At 31.8% G+C, this 18477-nt stretch overlaps 1 protein-coding gene across 1 annotated transcript in view; it reads right to left on the bottom strand.

The window, feature by feature from the left end:
- Window positions 1-288: 288 nt before the first annotated feature.
- Window positions 289-18477, bottom strand: part of LOC114075302 — a 22995-nt gene continuing 4806 nt past the window's right edge. Inside the window, exons 4-5 of the mRNA XM_027913787.1 lie at window positions 1085-1244; window positions 289-596 (exon numbers count right to left, since the gene is read on the bottom strand). Of these exons, the coding sequence (XP_027769588.1) occupies window positions 289-596; window positions 1085-1244 (468 nt within the window). The remainder of the gene's footprint in view (window positions 597-1084; window positions 1245-18477) is intronic.

Below are 18477 nucleotides of genomic sequence, written 5' to 3'. Positions count from 1 at the left end.
TCTCAAATGACTCGCATGTTCTTCCTCATTCCTAGAGTAAATGAGGATATCATCAATAAGTATGATAAAGAACAAGTATAAGTACTGTTTGAAAACTCTTTTCATCAAATCTATGAAAGTTGTAGGAGCATTGGTTAGTCCAAATGACATAATTACAAACTTGTAATGACCATACCATGTTCTGAAGGATGTTTTTGGAATATCACTATCTCTGACTCTAAGATGATGATAACCCGATCTGAGGTCTATCTTTGAAAAATTACTAGCACCCTGAAGTTGGTAAAACAACTAATCAATCCTGAGAATGGGATACATGTTCTTGATTATGACCTTGTTTAACTGTCTATAATCAATGTAAATTCTGAGAAAACCATCTTTCTTCCTTACAAACAACACTGGTGCACCCCATAGTGAAATAATAGGTCTGATGAAACCCTTATCTTGAAGGTCTTTCAAGTTCTCTTTCAACTCCTTTATGTAAGGAGGAATAGAAATAGACTGGGTATATGGAAGGAGATCAATGCCAAAGTCGATTTTCCTTTCAGGGGGGACTCCGAGAAAATCTTCTGGAAAAACGTCAGGAAACTCACAAACTACTGGAACGGACTCAAGAGTTGGGGTTTCAGATCTACAATCCTTAACCCGAACTAGAAGATAGATATAAGCCTTAGAGATCTCTTTCTGTTCTTATGGTAAGAAATGAATAGATCTATAGGCGCTATGGTACTACTTTACCATTCTAAGATTGATCCGTCTGGAAACTAAAAATGAAAAATCCTAGTTCTACAATCGACCGAGAAATAACAGGATTGTAACCAATCCATGCCTAGAATGACATCAAAGTCTACAATTTCTAACTCTACAAGATCTGCTGAGGTGACTTTCTGCGAGACTGTGCCAGGGAAGTTTCTGTATACCCTTCTAGCTAAAATTGGGTCACCAACTAGAGTAGAGACTGAGAAAGGTTTTGAGAGAGTTTCTGGACTAACACTGAATGCGACTGTTATGTAAGGAGTTACAAAATAAAGAGTAGCCCCCGTATCTAACAATGCTTAAATATCAAAGTCAAAGACTAATAACGTACAAGTGACTATCTCAGGAGAACCTTCGTGATCCTGAAGAGCATACAACCTGTTCTGGCGCTGACCGCCATCTGTACCAGATGATTTACCCAGCTGAGTCGGGTGACTTGTTGGTGCTAATGAAGTTGTAGACTGAACTCTACCATTACCACCTCTTTGAACCTGTCTAGAAGGACAATCCCTCAACTTGTGAACATACTGACCGCACCCAAAATATCCTCCTTTTCCTATGAGACACTCGCCCGGATGGTTCTTACCACATCTAGGACAGGTGGGGTAAGTCTAGGTTCCTGAAACACTTCCCTGAGACTTAGATCATGGCGCTCTAACCTTATTGTCGTACCTGTTCTTGGAGGATGGAACACTAACCGACGAAGGGGTGGAGTTGACAACTTCTGCTGATTCTATGAGCAATTTTCACCACCCGATTTCTACTAAGAAAAGTAATAGTTCCCAATCCTAGCCTTCTTACTCTCCTTGTCCTATTCCCTAACCATATCAGCCTCAACCTGCTGAGCAGAGCCATAAGCCTAAAGATGTTCATATCTCCTAGTAACGCTAAAAGAACACTTCATGAAAAGTTGTAAATATCAAAACTCAATAACATGAAAGTATGATTATAATAGTAGTACTTAATCGTAGTGGGAGAATCATAATGAAGATCGATTTGTTTTGTATGCCTAAGAGAACTTTTATGATAGAGCTCCTGAAAAAAGTACACTCTTGGGGGGTTTCACAATAAAGTTTCTCAAGATCAAGTAAAAAATCAGTTTATTAAGATGAAGTACTACTACACAAAATTGCATGAGAAAATAGCTTGGTAAATTTTCTTTCGATAAGAAATAAAGGAATGCATGTGAAAGTTGTAAAGGCATAGTTAAGAGTCTAAGTGGGAGATTATTAGAGTATGTACTATTAATAATGTGTTTGTACATACTACTCTAACAATTTTTAAGATTAAATATCTAAGTGGGAGATTGTTAGGGTATATACTATTAACCATGTATTTAGATATATTACATTATAACAGTTGTGATGGTTAAAAGTCTAAGTGGGAGATTGTTGGAATGTATACTATTAACCATATGTTAAGAATAATATTTATTAGAGAAAAATATTTACTCAATTTTAATAGATCATGTATTCGTTTATGGTGTCTAATCATTTATATAATAGATGATTTGGTGTGTAAAGTTTTAGCTTATACACAGAGGATTAAATCATCGATTCTTACAAGTATAAGTGTTTTGTTCTCAATCTATAATGGAAATTGAACATGTCATCAGGTACAATTGTAGCACAAGATTATATGTAATTTATTCTTATTATGGGAATGACATAGTTCCAACTTCTTGTGCTAGTACATTTTGTATGTATTGAAAGGGACCAAGTAGATATAGTTGTTTTCGACTAACATGCAAAACATATTCTCTAACCTATTAAATATACTTATATTCTTAATCCTGATATAACTTTTATGATTTGTATACATTAATTATCGTTTTGATTTATTAAAAAGTGAGATTCTGAGATGGGTCAATATGCGTGATAAGTTGAATGATAATAATATATATTGGTGAAATAATAAGTTAGTTGATTGAATTCATGTCTCATTATAGAGAATGATTGATATGTCATTTTGAGAAACTTATAAGTTTTCATCGTGTCAAATCTTGCTAGTATTTATGAATCCAACACATGAAATAAGTTAAGTAGTGCTATAAAGGAAATTAATCATTAAGTTAAATTCGTCAGTAATTTAATTTATTTATTAGTATCTGAAATCTTAGCATGGGGAATCTAGAAGTAGAGAAGTGTAATTACGAATTTCTAGCGGAATGATTTGTAATTTATTACGGTAAGAATAATTCAAATTCATTATTTAGAATTATTTCCATAATAGGAAGCCTCGATAATTAATTATGTGGTCCCTATAGTGTCCATTTTAAACTAGAACTCATAATCCTATTTCTATGGAATAAGGAAGAATAATATGGCTTTTTCTAGTCTTCTAGAAAAATTAGATTTTCGATTCCTTTTTGGATTAGGAAGAAATCTCTATATATAGGAATTTTCCTAACCTTGAAAAGAGATTAGTTTTCTATTCGATACTTGCCCACCCATGTATTAAGAGATTTCGAATGTGACTTTTGATAACTGTAGAAGACAATAACTATTGTTTATCTTGTAGATTCACTTGAAGGTCCGTCTATCTTGTGGATTCGCTCGGAGGTATTTGTTCAAGAGTTATTTATCGGATTAAATTTCAATATGTTTATGTGCTCTAGAATAATATATGTTTTAACATAAACAATACCGGTTATCTATTATTCATGTAAGCGGTAAAGATCCTAATATACTTTTGTTGTGCATATATGTTTTCTAATACATAGTTGTGTTTTGTATCATTTTTTATATGTATCTAAAACATGTAAAACTATGGGGACACTAATATGTATTATAAACAAAAATTATATATGATCCGTTGAACAAGTTATAATAATGTATCTTGAAGTGTAAATTTATTTGGAAGGATACAATAAATATTAAATAATAAATATATTTGGTACGATTTTAGCTATGTATTAGTGTATTATGTTGTTCCAATTTAATAATTGCCGGACAAAGTGATTGATCAGTTCTGAAATGTGTTTTGAAAGAACTTGTCTTGCCACCAGGATAAAAAATAATGCTCAATGGATAATGTAAAAACAGCAGAAGAAAGATTCAGATGAAAATCTAAAATCAAACACAAATTGTTGTATGCAATGTGAACAAGTAGGCCTCAATAGAAGAACTTGTACTATCTTCGTGAAAGAAGAAGCTAGATCAATACTTTTTTGGAGTACTTTATTTTTTCAGATCTAATAATTATCAAGTTATAACATTTCTTTCCGTGGTTACAAATTTCTACATTAAAAAAGTACTTTTAGCTTACTAATTCCTGATTCAATAAATGGAAATGTTACGCTTATTTTTCAATTCTTCCTATTTTTTTCTATTGTTAATTTATAATAAAGTGAATTTGTGTATTATTTTGTGTTTTATACAAAGTTATTTTTAAAATATACATTGTATTGGTTAAGTAATTAATGTTTCTGTAACAATTAGTAAGTACTGAAAATATTATTATATTGCATTAATATGTTTAACATAATAAATCTAATACTTAATTCATTCAAAAATTTTGTATCAGATGATATAGTATCAAGTGTTGTGATATTATCGGATAAAAGTTGTGATGTGTATTTGTCACAACCCGAATTCTGAAATTCGAATCGCAACCGGCATCGTTGAAGTCTTAGAGGTCACAGACAAGTCTCATGTTGCATTCATCACATTCATATGGTTAATTTTAGCAGAAAATTTAAAACTTTTAAACGTATGAAGTATACATAGACTTCATATAGTTATTTCATGAATTCATCCTATACTAAACTCAACATAAATATAACAACCATCAATCATAAGAATCAATTTTAAACAAAATAAGAATATATCATTAATACGTTTATCAGACACGACCTTATTACAAAAGCTTCAAAATGAAAGTACGAAATAAAAGCTAGGGACAAAATCCACTAGGTTTTCTAAAACTAAGGCTAGACTAAAACTGTAGCATCCTCGAAATCAAGAGGACCTACCAAATGGTCTGGAGAAACGCTGATGTCCAAACCATTGCAGGAGTCGTCAATCTGTCCCTTAACCTACATCTATAAAATTGTAAATAGTAGGGGTTATTACACCACTTCTACTAAGTATGGGTGTATGCACACATACACATAAGGCTATGCATGATCAAAGAAAGCTCTTCCTAAACAACATGCTATTTCTGGAAAGCCTAGTCACTAGACTTTCTAAATCGTTAGTTGTGAATTGTTGTATGAATATGATGTATTTTATTGAATTTAAAGCACACAACTCATTTTCTATATGATTACAAAATACTAGTATCATCGACATAATTTTTAAACAACTCGAGCGAATATTTGAGATTTTTGATCCTCTTAGGCCGAGAGCTCCTCTTTGTACACTTAGATTATTTTTCAGTCTTTTTCTTCTTCTTGTTGTGTAGTTAAATAATTCTTTTGGTCCTATGTTTTACTTACAAGTGCAATGATTCATTGTAGTCTCATTCCCACAATGAATCGATGTAAGTAATCCAAGGACTAAGGAATGAAATCCCTACCTTATAGCGAGTCATTCTTTACACTATATATTCATTACCTTTCATAAGCAATTCTCTATTGATCATGCCATTGATTTCATTATTTTCATGTTTTATATATTATACATTTCATATACATGAGACTTTGGAATCATTGATGTAGCATTAATACATCTCAAATGAGGGCCCAACATATGGAACCTCAACTCGAGGGCCTTCATTAGCAAACACAGAGTCTGCTTCATTCGTCCATTCGTACTTCACATTATTCATTTCATTCATTCGTAGGCTGATGTAAACACCAAATATACCTAGGATGAAGTATAAGAATCTCATTGGAATCATGAAGTGCAATGACAAAGAATGACCTAATGTTATTACTTAAATCTTATTTCACCTCCTGATTGTTTTGCAAAAACACCTTCGGTATTGTTCATTTCATTATCTTCCATACTTTGAGGCTGGCCTCATTCTTCCTTTGGGAATTTTAACCTTAACCGACATAGATCATGTGAGCATCATGAAATCCAGTGTCTGCCCCACACCGAAAAGAGAGGGAATCACCGGCTAAAGTGACACGAACATGCTAGTGTATATAAAGATTTGAACCCTGGTAGTTCCCTATATTGGCAGTATAGGTTCAAAGACTAGGAGATATAAGGATACCCATATCCGGAATGCCAAACATTCTCATCTCATTAGAGTTACGTGAACTTCCGTCCTTCCTGAAAGAAGGCATCACCGCTCATACCTATCCTATCGGTGCTCAGTATAAAGTTCCATTACATTCAACTCATACGTCATGGAAGTTGGCTTCTAGTATGAGGACATCATAGCGCAATATATGATTTCTCATCTCATCATCAGTATTAAGTATACACTAATCTCAATACTTTCGTTAGAGTGTTCATAGAGACTTGTCTCTTCTTTAGCTTTACACTCTCATAGGTGAGTACGTTGTTGTAACATTTACTTAGTATCATTTGAGATTGATCTCATCTTTCACAAGCCTCTTATCATGTTGTCACCACATTCATTAGTGTTAGCATATTTGCTCTTCCTAATTACTCACCCCTTTTTACGTGAATGTTCCTTTCTTCTTTATCTTTTAGTGTTGACTCAAGCATTATGGAGGCTTGCTTCTAGATTGAGATTTACTTACTCTATTGATGACTGGTCATCCTTGTTTATATTGATGAAATGTGAATTTTCCTTACATATCATCCTTTGGTGTTAATGAGACTGGCTCACAGATTCTGACACCTTCATACGTGAGTATTCTTATAACATAGTAGCTTAGGTGGAAGTGAGACTTGTCTCACATCCTTTAACACCACATTCTTTTCACTTACTTTATACCCCTTTAATTATGTTATAAATGACGTTACTTACTTACTTTAGTATAGTAGATTCATATCATAATTTATGGACGATGAGCACTTCATTCAATGAGTTTCATGAGTTCATATGTCATTCTTTTAGAGCATGTTGGGAGTTGTCCCAATGAATGGCATGCCCTTAGTTATGGATTCATTGAATTACTCTGGATGTGCTTATTCATTTGACAATCCAACATTTTAGTCAATTAAGATAGTATAGGGTATGTTGGGACTTGTCCCATTGATTGACATAACCTTAGTATGGATTCATTTTGTTCTTTTGGTCATGCTTAATTCGAAATTGCATTATATTGGGCACATAAGATTGGTGTAAATTTAGTTTTGGCCTACAAAATTTGGAAATGACTTCATAGCTAGTTTATTGGCACAAGCCCAACATTCATTCAAATATAGTTTCATGAGATTCTCATTAGTCAATTTTTCCATCCTTATTTAGAAGCAATAATGTAAGCCAATTCCATTCAACTTTTGGTCAAGACATTGTTAGCCATTTTACTGGCAAAACCCAAACATTCATTCAACTTATGATTTCATGAAGATCTGTTTAGCCAACCCTATAACATAGCTTTAGCCATAACACTTTTAAACATATTGGACAAAATCATATTAGAATTTGATAAATATATTATCTTTATAACGTTATATTAACAGCAAGTATGCAGAACAGACCGTAACATCTTCATACATAACATCTTCGTACATATCTTCAACATAGTATCACTCTTTAAATTCACATAATAACACTTTGCATCAAACGAGACCAATCAAATGGTTCACTCAATCATTATTTAATCAAAAACCATACAAATTAAGATCAGCTAGCAGCACATACCAACAACATAATTTTTAACCTATTCAACATTGAAACCCTAACAAGGATACTAGGGAAAGGAGTTCGACAAGAACGAGGGGAAACAACCCTAGTTTTCAAGATCTTTGAATCATTCGAAAGAAAGTTCTCTTGGAGAAAGAAGTCCAGGAGAGAAACCCATACCTTATGTAGAACTTAATCTACGAAGACCACCTTGAACGAAACGTTGAAGAAATCTTGAAATCTCCCTTGAGAAATCGATAAATTTTCTGCCTTTTTCGTGCGTTCGTTGCTCACTGTTTTTGCGTCCTTTTTTTCTATGAGTTTGAACGTGATTTTTAGGTTTTAGAACTGATCCTGACTCATTCAACTTAGAGTTTAATTAAATAATTACTAAAAAGCCCCTCTTAGATTGACTAGAACTAGGAAAACACAATACTTGGTTAAACCTGAAATTTTTCCATAGAATTTGGTTTCGCCCTTTAAATTAATTAATTAAATGACTAATTTAATTAATTAAGGTACCTAGGGTAACTATTAAAGTGCCCCTAAATCATTGGAACAAAAATTAACCCTTTTGGGCCATCCTAGGTTAAGTGCTAGAATGTTTCTTGAGTTGTACTAGGTTAGTGTAAGAATTTTGGTTTCACCCATTTAATTTAATTAATTAAATGTCTAATTTAATTAATTAAGTCACTTAGTCTATTTACTTAATTACCCTTAAGTCTTTATAACCATACCTAATCCTTTGAACAATCCTAGGTTATGTACTAGGTTGTTTTTTTCTTGTTTTAACCGAAATCTGGATATTGCTTTGTGATTTTGGTTTTGCCCCTTTAAATTAATTAATTAAGTTGATAAATTAACTAATTAAGTAGCATAGGAATATTACTAAAGTACCCTGAAGTCGTTAGGATCTTAACTAACTCTTTGGAACATCCTCGGTTAGGTACTATGTTGTCCCTTTCTTGTCTTAACCGAAATCTGAAAATTTCCTTTTTATTTTCTGTTTTAGACCTTTTAAATTAACTAATTAACTTGATAAATCAATTAATTAGGTAACATAGGGGAATTACTAAAGTAACCCTAAGTTGTTAGGACCATAACTAACTTTTTGGACAATCCTAGGTTAGGTATTAGGTTGTCTCTTTAACTAGTACTAGGTTAGTGTCAACCCGGTTTTGATCCTAGGTTGTCGGGTGCACTAATGGGTCCAATTCTTTTACTCCTAGGTTATTTAGTTATTTAGGGAAGTAGGTTAGAGTCTAGAATTTGTAGGGATGTTAGGCCCCACATGTAGTGGTCTCTTGTGCACGTTTTTCCTCCTAACTACCCTAACTGAATTCGGTTACAGTGGTCCCCTCCTTTGGCAACTTCTTCACATGTCTTGAACATGTGCTTGCACATGGGTTGGTTGCACTTTCCTAACTAATTATTATTTATGGTTCATTTGGAAAAGTTTACTTATTGTCCCAAAGACCTTCACTAAGTCCTTGGGCACTGCTTAATTTACATGATCATTTTAAATGATGATGTGCTGTGGTACGAGGCTTGACACTTGGATGCCTAGTACTTTGTGTGCAAATACTAGAAAATATATGTTTTAGCTTAGGGTATTCATTTCAGGTACATTTTTTAAACAAGCTCATTAATGTTAGAAAATTGGCTAACACCCTTTAACTCAATATTTTCAAATATGCTCAATATTTTGCTTATTTGGGTATTATATAAAAATTGACTAATACCCTTTAGCCAATTTTCTATACTATGCCAATATTTTTCAATATTAGTCATTGTGATGCCTATGTACCCCCAATACCCATTCTTAAAGACCTATTGGGCTCTTCCTTATACATATAATTTTTTCGGAATGTTACAGTATTGGATAAGAGAAAAAATATTAAAAGGTACTAAATATATTACAAATTAAAAGAATTGTAACAATTGTAAATGTATAGTATCACGTTTTGTGAGACACATCAAATTGTATTTTGAAAGAATGATAAATAATAATTGTGTATTATATGCATAAAATATCTTTTGACAAATTTGTATCAGCTTATAATATAGTATCAAGTGAAGTCATTTGTACAAAATTTATGAGAGGCATAATGTAATGTACTAATATATTGAAAATTGACTGATTTGTATCAATTTAAAAATATAATATCATGTTTTGTGATACATACAAATTTGTTATATCTAAAATAATCGTGTATGATATACATAATAATTTTTTGAAAAATCTTGTGTCCGCTAAAAATATAGTATGAACTACACTGATGTGTAGTACACTTATAAGAGACAAAATTTAAAATCATATTGAATATATTAAAAAAAATGGAAAGTTAAATAAATAATTTTCAACATAAAAATTGTTCACATTTAGAAGTAGTATCTTCAAAAGGGAATAATTACTCGAAAATACTAATAAATGTATCTTACAAAAAAATAGATCAATCCTACAAAGATCATCTCCTGCTGGTGGAGTGTAGAGACTGTTCGGCCTTGTAGGATCATCATTCACACTAACATATTTCGTCTTGGCCTTGTTAAAACCATACTTTCATAACAGTGTTGCATATCTTGTGTGAAGATTGTCATCTAGAAAATCATTAGATTGGATGTTGATTCAATCGATCAAAAATTCAACAAAAATAACAAAAAAACGCTTCGCAATCACTTAAAAAAGAAGAAGATACATTAGAGAAACATATCAAATGTGTTAAGAGAAACATATCAAATGTGTAAGTAGAGAAAAATTAATTTAATAGTTACAGACTGTCGCTTTCTTGTTGCATAATATCTTGAACAAATTCCACCTCAAACGAATGTTGTAGATCCAATAGTTCAACAATGGAAGATATAATTTTTTTAAAAAAAATACTAAAATACATGATTTAAAATAGATACCGTGAATAGTGTAGGTTGAGATACGACATGCAACCTTTCTACCTCTTTTTTCGTTGTTTTTAAACCTTTTTTTCGATGATGTAGGTACTTTCATTTTTGCTTTTGCCTTCTCTGAACTTTGATTTGTCATTGTAAAGGATCCTGTAACCTTTTAGAACTGTTTTTTTTTTGTCCATTGAATTATCAGAATCAAATATTCGATTAATATTAGGTGTAACGATTTGGGAAATTTCAATACTAAATGAAGGAGCATCCATATGTATTAGACAAACTGATGAAACAAGCAAAAGGGAAAAAGAAAATTGAAGATGATGAAAGTACCTACAGATTCGAAATTCGTTGATTGGAGAGAAAAATCTCTTGAAATTTAATTTTTTGTTAATGTGATAACTGATTTGATTATGTGAGTGAAAAGAAGAAGTAAATATAAGAGTTAGAAACGTGAGTCTGGAGTGAAAATGAAATAATGTATCTGACAGTTGGGTCTTGAGGGAAAAGAAGAAATTCTCGTATTATTTTTAAATGGTTGGCAATATTGAGATTATTGTAACTAACGATGTATACTTTGGTAATTTTTCCTTCAAAGTAAGAAAATAATCATATAAATCAAGATAAAAATAACATATATTTATCGCTTAGAATCAGTCAAAGAATTCTCTGATTTGTCCTTCCACTTCAATTTCCTCTATCTATATTCAGCACCTTTCTCCGTTTTAACTATGTCTTGCTTTCCTTTTAATTATGCTATATGTTTGTATTTAAAAATTACAAAAAAAATAGTATAAATCACAATAACAATATAAAATATTGAAAGAAATGTATTAATATTTTTGTTTACACGTGCTCACACAAATTGATAAATGGACATAGATATATATTATTTAAATGTTATATAAATATACTACAAATTAAAATAATTCAAAGTTCAAAATATTTAAATTGAGATAAACAAGCAACATGTACATACTGAACCTGTATTGATATGGACTACTGACTCTAGTATAAATACATGACACAAATTAAACAAGTATATGATATGTTTAAAATAATATCAAATAAACAATTTTACTATGTAACAACAGATTCTCCGTACACCACTCATTAAAAAGATTAGCCGCGATATTAAAGAATATTTTAACAATAGTTTGGTATACTTCCTTCGTCTAATAATACTTGTTCATTATATTAAAAAATATTTAACAATATTTGTCCAACTTATAAAATGTTATAATACATAAATATGTCGTTTAACTTGACCTCATTTCACATTTACACCCTCCAACTTTGAGTGTGCACAAGTATACACTTAAACTTGTATAAAGTTGGACAAGTAGACACATGAGTCTTATGTAACATAATACATACCGGACATCACGTAGGACGTAAATTGTCATGTAGGATGTCATGTAGGACGTGTGTGTCCATTTGTTCAATTTTATACAAGTTTGTGTGTCTACTTGTGCATATTTAAAGTTTGAGGGCATACATGTAACATGAAGAAAAGTTAAAGGGCATATTTATGTATTATTCCTTGTGAAATCTATGGATAATTTCACACGTAGTTCTTAATTTAACCTTATCATTAATTTTAGTCATTTTTCTATTTCATATTTCAAGATATTATATCTATTATATTCCAAAGGTGATATAGTAAAATTATCATTCTATTTATAGTTTCTTAAAGGTGTGTCAAGTAGACTACTATTATTGGACAGAGGAAGCAAATCCAAAATAATGAACCCAACTGATTTTGATCATGACATCAAATAATGAACAATATTTAATTTGTTACGCGAAAATTATGTATTTTAAACTTTAAAATGTTATTTAATCTAATTTTCAATGTACCAACACAAAAAAACTGACACAACATTCTTGGAATAGTCAATAAAACTTTGGATTTGATTTTAAAAAAAATAAGTGATTATTAATCAGATGTGTATGAATTGTTCATGGCTTTCCATGATATCAAGACAATAGTGGAATAGCATTAAGCAAAAAATGAGAAAATCAAGATGAGATCAAAATTATCAAATTATCTTCTACGTTATGTTATATAGACTCCAAATACCTCCATTCTAAAACACACAAGAAAAAGAAAAACAAACTAATATCTAGCCTTAGAATCCAATTCTTCTCAATGGGAAGCCAATTGAAGAAGCAATTTGGTGCTTTGGCATTTTTCTTGATTGCCACATGCACTATGGCATACTCACCTTATTCTTATGAACCAACATATTCAACATACAACAAAGCACCAACCACAATTGCTAAAAGTGAAGGCTACAAGGTACCCTCAATGCCTGAAAATGAATATAAGACGTTGACATTTTTATCAAAGAATGATTACGACAAAAAGACATTAGTTTCAGAAGATTATGAAAAGAAAGTACTTTCGGTTGCTTAATAGGAAGATAAGATACCTTAGTGCCTAAATCTGAATACAACATGTCGTCTTTTTCCAAAAACGAATATTTCAATAAGCCATCAATTTCAAAATATAGTTACAAGAAGGTGACATATGTTCCTAGAAGGTGTCATATATTGCTGAGGCAGAATACAAGGAGTCATTTTTGCCAAAATTTGACAACTTTCAATAGCCATCCGTCACGAAAGATAACTATGAAAGGTTTCATATGTTCCAAAGGTGCCCTTGAAGCTCTAATATAGGCTCTGAAAAACAAATGAATAATAATAAAAACAGAATTTTGGTGAATTTAGTGGCGAATAAGGTAAATTTAATTGAATTTAGAAATGATTTATCTATATACCAAATTGTTAAACCAAATATAGAATTAAATATGTTTATATATTATAAATATAATAACTTCCTATAAATTGTTATTCTTGGTATTGTAAAGTATGTATTGGTATTAACTTGTACTTATAAGGTTAGCAAAACAAAAATGCAAATAAGATGAATTAGTCAGAAAATAAAATAATTCTAGTTCACAGAAATTATTGTGTATTTTTAAGAAATTTAATCCCCTCATTGTACCCGAGATTGTAAATTAATTTCTCCCAAGATAAAATGGATTAATCCTGTTAAAGAAATAGCGGTACCTCCAATTTCTATAGCTTTAGCAAACATAAGAACATCAACAAGTCACACAGACTCAGTCTCGACACTTTGATTTTGAGAGAAAATATATGCAGATAGGGCTGGGCGTTCGGTCGGTTCGATTCGATTCGTAAATATCGGTTTGGTTTTTCAGTTTTCAATTTGGCCAAATGTGAAACCAAACCAAACTGAAATAAATTTGGTTTGGTTCGGTTATTATAATTTTGAGTTGTTTTGGTTTCGGTTTAACCAAATTTGATACAAATTTAGCAGGACTCAAACAATTATTAATGAAAAACTCTAAATACCCACAAAGAGCAGAACTTCTACACATATTTTCCATTTTGACTGAGGGGGTTATTATACAACTTTGCCACAACTTTTAAGTATTTAATCAAAGATTGGTTCAAGGTAAGCACAGATAAGCTCAATACTATCACAGACGACACAATCGTGATGTCTTAATGGTTCATCCACTGATCCATGAGAGTTACATTAGTCCATTTGAAATTAGACAAGTTAAACAAGGTTATACACATTTAATATGACATTTACAATCAACTGCAAATAACGATAAAATTTTTGATTGAGGTTTACTTATAACTTTAACATCTAATAACAGTCAGATATGATGTTTTTGAACGCAACAAAATCAAATGCGGTTGAAAATATTGGCAAGCACAATTTCTGAAATGTTTGCACTCGTACGCCTTTTTCATTGACCACCAAATACCTGTATAAAATGATGAGCAGTTTTTATCATAACGTAAGCAAGTCTTTTGTTTACCTTTTTCACCAGAGAAGGGGAATGGGGGTAATGGAACTGACTCCGGCGACGACTGACAACTGACAAGAGCGGAGAGTTGAGAGATGAATAACGAGTCGAATTGGCATCGGCGACCACTATATCTGTAATCTGCGTTACTGAGAAAGGCGAGTCGGCCTCGGTGTCGACGTATGTAAATATGTAATGTTATCAATTTAGGGATTTATCATCAATTGATAGGAAATTAGAAATTTGGCCGACAGTGAATGAGTAATTGGCCTAGGAATTTGGGTAGTTTGGCTGAGAGTTAGGAATTTGGGTAGTTGGGTTGAGAATAATAGTTTGTGGGCTACTGAGATAGGCCGACTGGGAATGGGTAACATCTATAAATATACACAATTTTGGTTTTTCGATTAACCAAATTTTTAAATCTAAAAACAGAAAACCAAAGCGGAAAACTTAAATATTAAAATTCAAAGCTGAAACCAACCGAAAAACCGAAATAAAAATTTTTTTTAAAAATTATTCGGTCGGTTTTTTCGGTTTTAACCATATTATTCCCAGCCCTATATGCAGAGAAGGAAAAATATTTCAGTGTTCGAAAAAATGAAAAATGACTTCTTTTTATTGTCATTTTCAGCAAGAAAAGTGTCTGTTAGGAGAAATCTCTTCAGACAAGGATTATTAAAAAAGTTGTGTCTTTTGGAAAAAATAAAAAAATTTTGAAAAATGTATCTGTTGGGAATGTAACAACTTTTTGAAAAGAATAACGACTTTCCAAAATGTTATCGTTACACGTGAATTAATTCTATTAATTAACAAACGTCCTGAATTAATTTATGAGAGATAAGATTAACAAGGTTTATTTGATTAAAAAAATCAATTGAATGAATTATTCAAAAAATTTATCATTCAATCACATCAATTGTCAAATCCGAAGTCAAAGTCGAAGCCAAGACCGAGCGACGACGACGGCGTGAGGGGGCACCTTCTTCTTTGCTCTTTAAGAAGTAAAGGAAGTGTTTCCCAATATAAGGACGAAAATTTTTCTTTCTTTTGCCGATATGGAAGAAATGACTTTTCATTTGCACTTTGCAAATGACTTTTCATTTTCTCTCCAAATTGGTTCCCTCACTTTTCAACTTTTCATATATATATATATATATAAAGTTTAATATATATCCGCTGATGTGGCTATCACGATCGGGGAGCACCACCTAGACGTAACGGTCTTCTTCGTTCTCAAAAAGGCCTTAGACTAGCCCTTAGCATACATCATCACATATCATAGGTCGAGAAAATGCAAAAAAATTAAAACTTTTACATAGTGAAGTAAACTTAGAATTTTCGTTTATCATATATGAAGTTTACACAGACTTCTGGCCTATGAAGTGTACATAGACTTCTCATTAATGCAATATAAGCCAATTCATAAAGTTGTATAATGATAGTCTAACATATAACCATCTAATAGAGAATTACAAAGTTTAGGCATAGCCCTTACACTAGTATAATACGCCACATATAGTCTTACAACTAAGTCTCAACATAAGGAAATAACAAGTGTCTTTAGGCATAGACAATACTAATGAACATAGAAAATGAAATCATCCTTGAACTTTGAGGACTCACCAACAACTTGGGATAGATATCAAAGTCTTTCTTATAATTGGCCTCGAAAGCTTTACAATGGCCTAAACTTACATATTTGTAGAATTAGAAAGAATCTGAGTTAGTACAAACCAGATGTACTATGTTTGGAAACATATGCAAGTAAAACTATTGAAATCATGTTGAAAGGGACATTTTGTTCAAAACCAAACTATATGTCACTTTGAAAGCCTTTTATGCACATAGAAGAGCATATAAAAGTCAATGACCATAAGATCATGCTTAAACGGACATTATGTTACAAGGAATGTCTTCATTTCATATAACATCATATCATGCATAATCATCATCGTATATATAACAATTTAGACCCATATCATGTTCATCAATGAAGTCAGCATTATATAAGATCATCATCATATGAAGTCAACATTTGAATTTCGCTCATAATATAAGCACATAAGAACACCCTCTTAGGACTCCCTTCAAGGTCAACTTGTGGAATGGATAGGTAAAGTCCCATACCCTTAGCTGCACTAAGTAGAATCCCTTAAGTCACCCGAGTTAAAGTTCATCTTTATTACTTTATTCATTTATTTTACTTTCAGGAACAATCACCTTAACTTTAATTAGACCATGTGATCTAAACATGAAATCCGGTGTCATAAAACCCTACACTGAAAGAAAGTGCTCTATTTGCCAAGGTAGAACCAAAACATGAACATAGCATTTTAGGTGGATCCACTAACTAGTTTTCCTTTGGGGGAAACATAGTTAAGGAACTAGGAGATATGTATTGGAAACCCTCTTTATGCGCAATAACATTATAGTCCCCATAACGAGAACCATTCCAAACCTACCTTCCCTCATTGGGAAAGGACACCTCTGATATATAGTTCACTCGGTTCTAAGTTAAAGACCCTTTTTGAAATGTCTTTACGTTTTTCTTAATCATAAAATATTAATATAGCACATAGTAGACTAAACAATTGTATTATCATGTCATTATCTCTTTAGGTATTGCATGAGAACTTCCTTTCATTACAACTTATAATTTAGTGATATCATCACATCATAGTCATATCATAATAAGGCAGACATGACAATCACATTCAACCTTGCATGATCGTACCTTTATCAAGATCTCACAATTCAACATATCCATATCATGCCATCATATTCATCATATCATCATCTTCCTATTATATTCACATAATCACACTTCAATTGAACAACATCCTCAAGAATAAACCATTATTATTGAAGTAGAGAACATATAGTCATAGAAAGTCATGCCAATAGTTTCCAAAACGTCCTTCAATATCATACCCTAAGTTCCAATATATTCATCCATTAATTAACTCATCATCATTATATAATAGTGAATTAAAAAATTAAATATTCAATTCCAACAACACTAATCATCTACAAGTCCAATTTATAGCTAGGGTTAGGGAAAAGGTTTCATTCATGGATTGTTTCACAGAACTAGGTCAAAGACTAAGAACTAAAACAATTAACCAATAACCTATCACAATCTATCAATATAAACCAATGTAATTCAACCTTATATCAATTTGAAAGACAATTCACAAAACTGGATGAAAACCTAAGTTTTACAGAAATTTAGAAACCAATTTTGAAGAGCCTCTTGTCGAAAGATATTCGAAGAGTTAATAGCTTCCATACATTAAGATTCATTGAAGAATGATTTACAAAACGTGATTATTAGATCCCTAATAAATCTTGGACCTTGGTCTTCACTAGTGGTCATTGGAATAGAGAGAGAAAGTGTAGAGAGCAGTTGAAAAAATTGAGTTTGGAAAAGAATGGGGTGTTAGGTTAGTTTAAGGCTTAAGTTATATGCGGCCCCTTAAAGTTGTCCGTATATTTCACTTAGACACCTCAATTTAGCCTCAAACCTATTGAACACCTTATGTGTTCAAAAACAGTTCCTATTGGACACAAATGGCTTACGTGGCAAAAAATGTGTATTTCGCAGTCCCCAAGCACGTGAAACCATTGGAAATGATCTTTTTTTCTTTTTGTTTTCAATTAATAAACCTAATTAATAAATAATGAATAAATTTAATTAATTTAAAATTAAAAAAATGATCTTCTTCCCACATACCTTTCTGCAAGTACTCTCACCTCTTTCTATACCCACACCTACCCCGTCCATCTTTTCTCCGATCCCGTCAAATTCTTCTTGTGTTTTTTCTATTTTTTTCTTTTTCTATGTAAATCTAATTAAAATCTCAAATTTTTTGGCAAAGTTCCATTGTTTCGATAAAAATAATATTCCGATGAAGCAATTGATTATCTTTTCTGTAAAAAATTATTTTTTCTTGTAATTTATTATAAATAATTGGCGGCCTAAATAATTATTAGTGAAAAGAAGATAAAAGATAGTGAATAGAAGGTTTTGATGCCAATCGGAATGAAAGGTGAATAAGGAATTAGCTTAGATTGACAATAATGGTGAAATATGGATAAAATTCAATGGAGAAGAAGAAAAGGCTGGAGGCTATTGTTGACTAGCGTTGAGACGCTGGGACCAGTGAAAAGGGAACAAAGAAGAAGAAGCATGGAGGTTGCAGTTCAGGTCGACGAGAAGAAGAAGAATGGTGGGTGGCCGGTGGGGTGGGGGTGGGGTGGGGTGGAC

The sequence above is a fragment of the Solanum pennellii genome, chromosome 12, assembly GCF_001406875.1.
Source record: "Solanum pennellii chromosome 12, SPENNV200".
Taxonomy (NCBI): domain Eukaryota; kingdom Viridiplantae; phylum Streptophyta; class Magnoliopsida; order Solanales; family Solanaceae; genus Solanum; species Solanum pennellii.
Note: the sequence above shows the minus strand (reverse complement) of the source record. Positions and strands in the feature narration are given on the sequence as shown.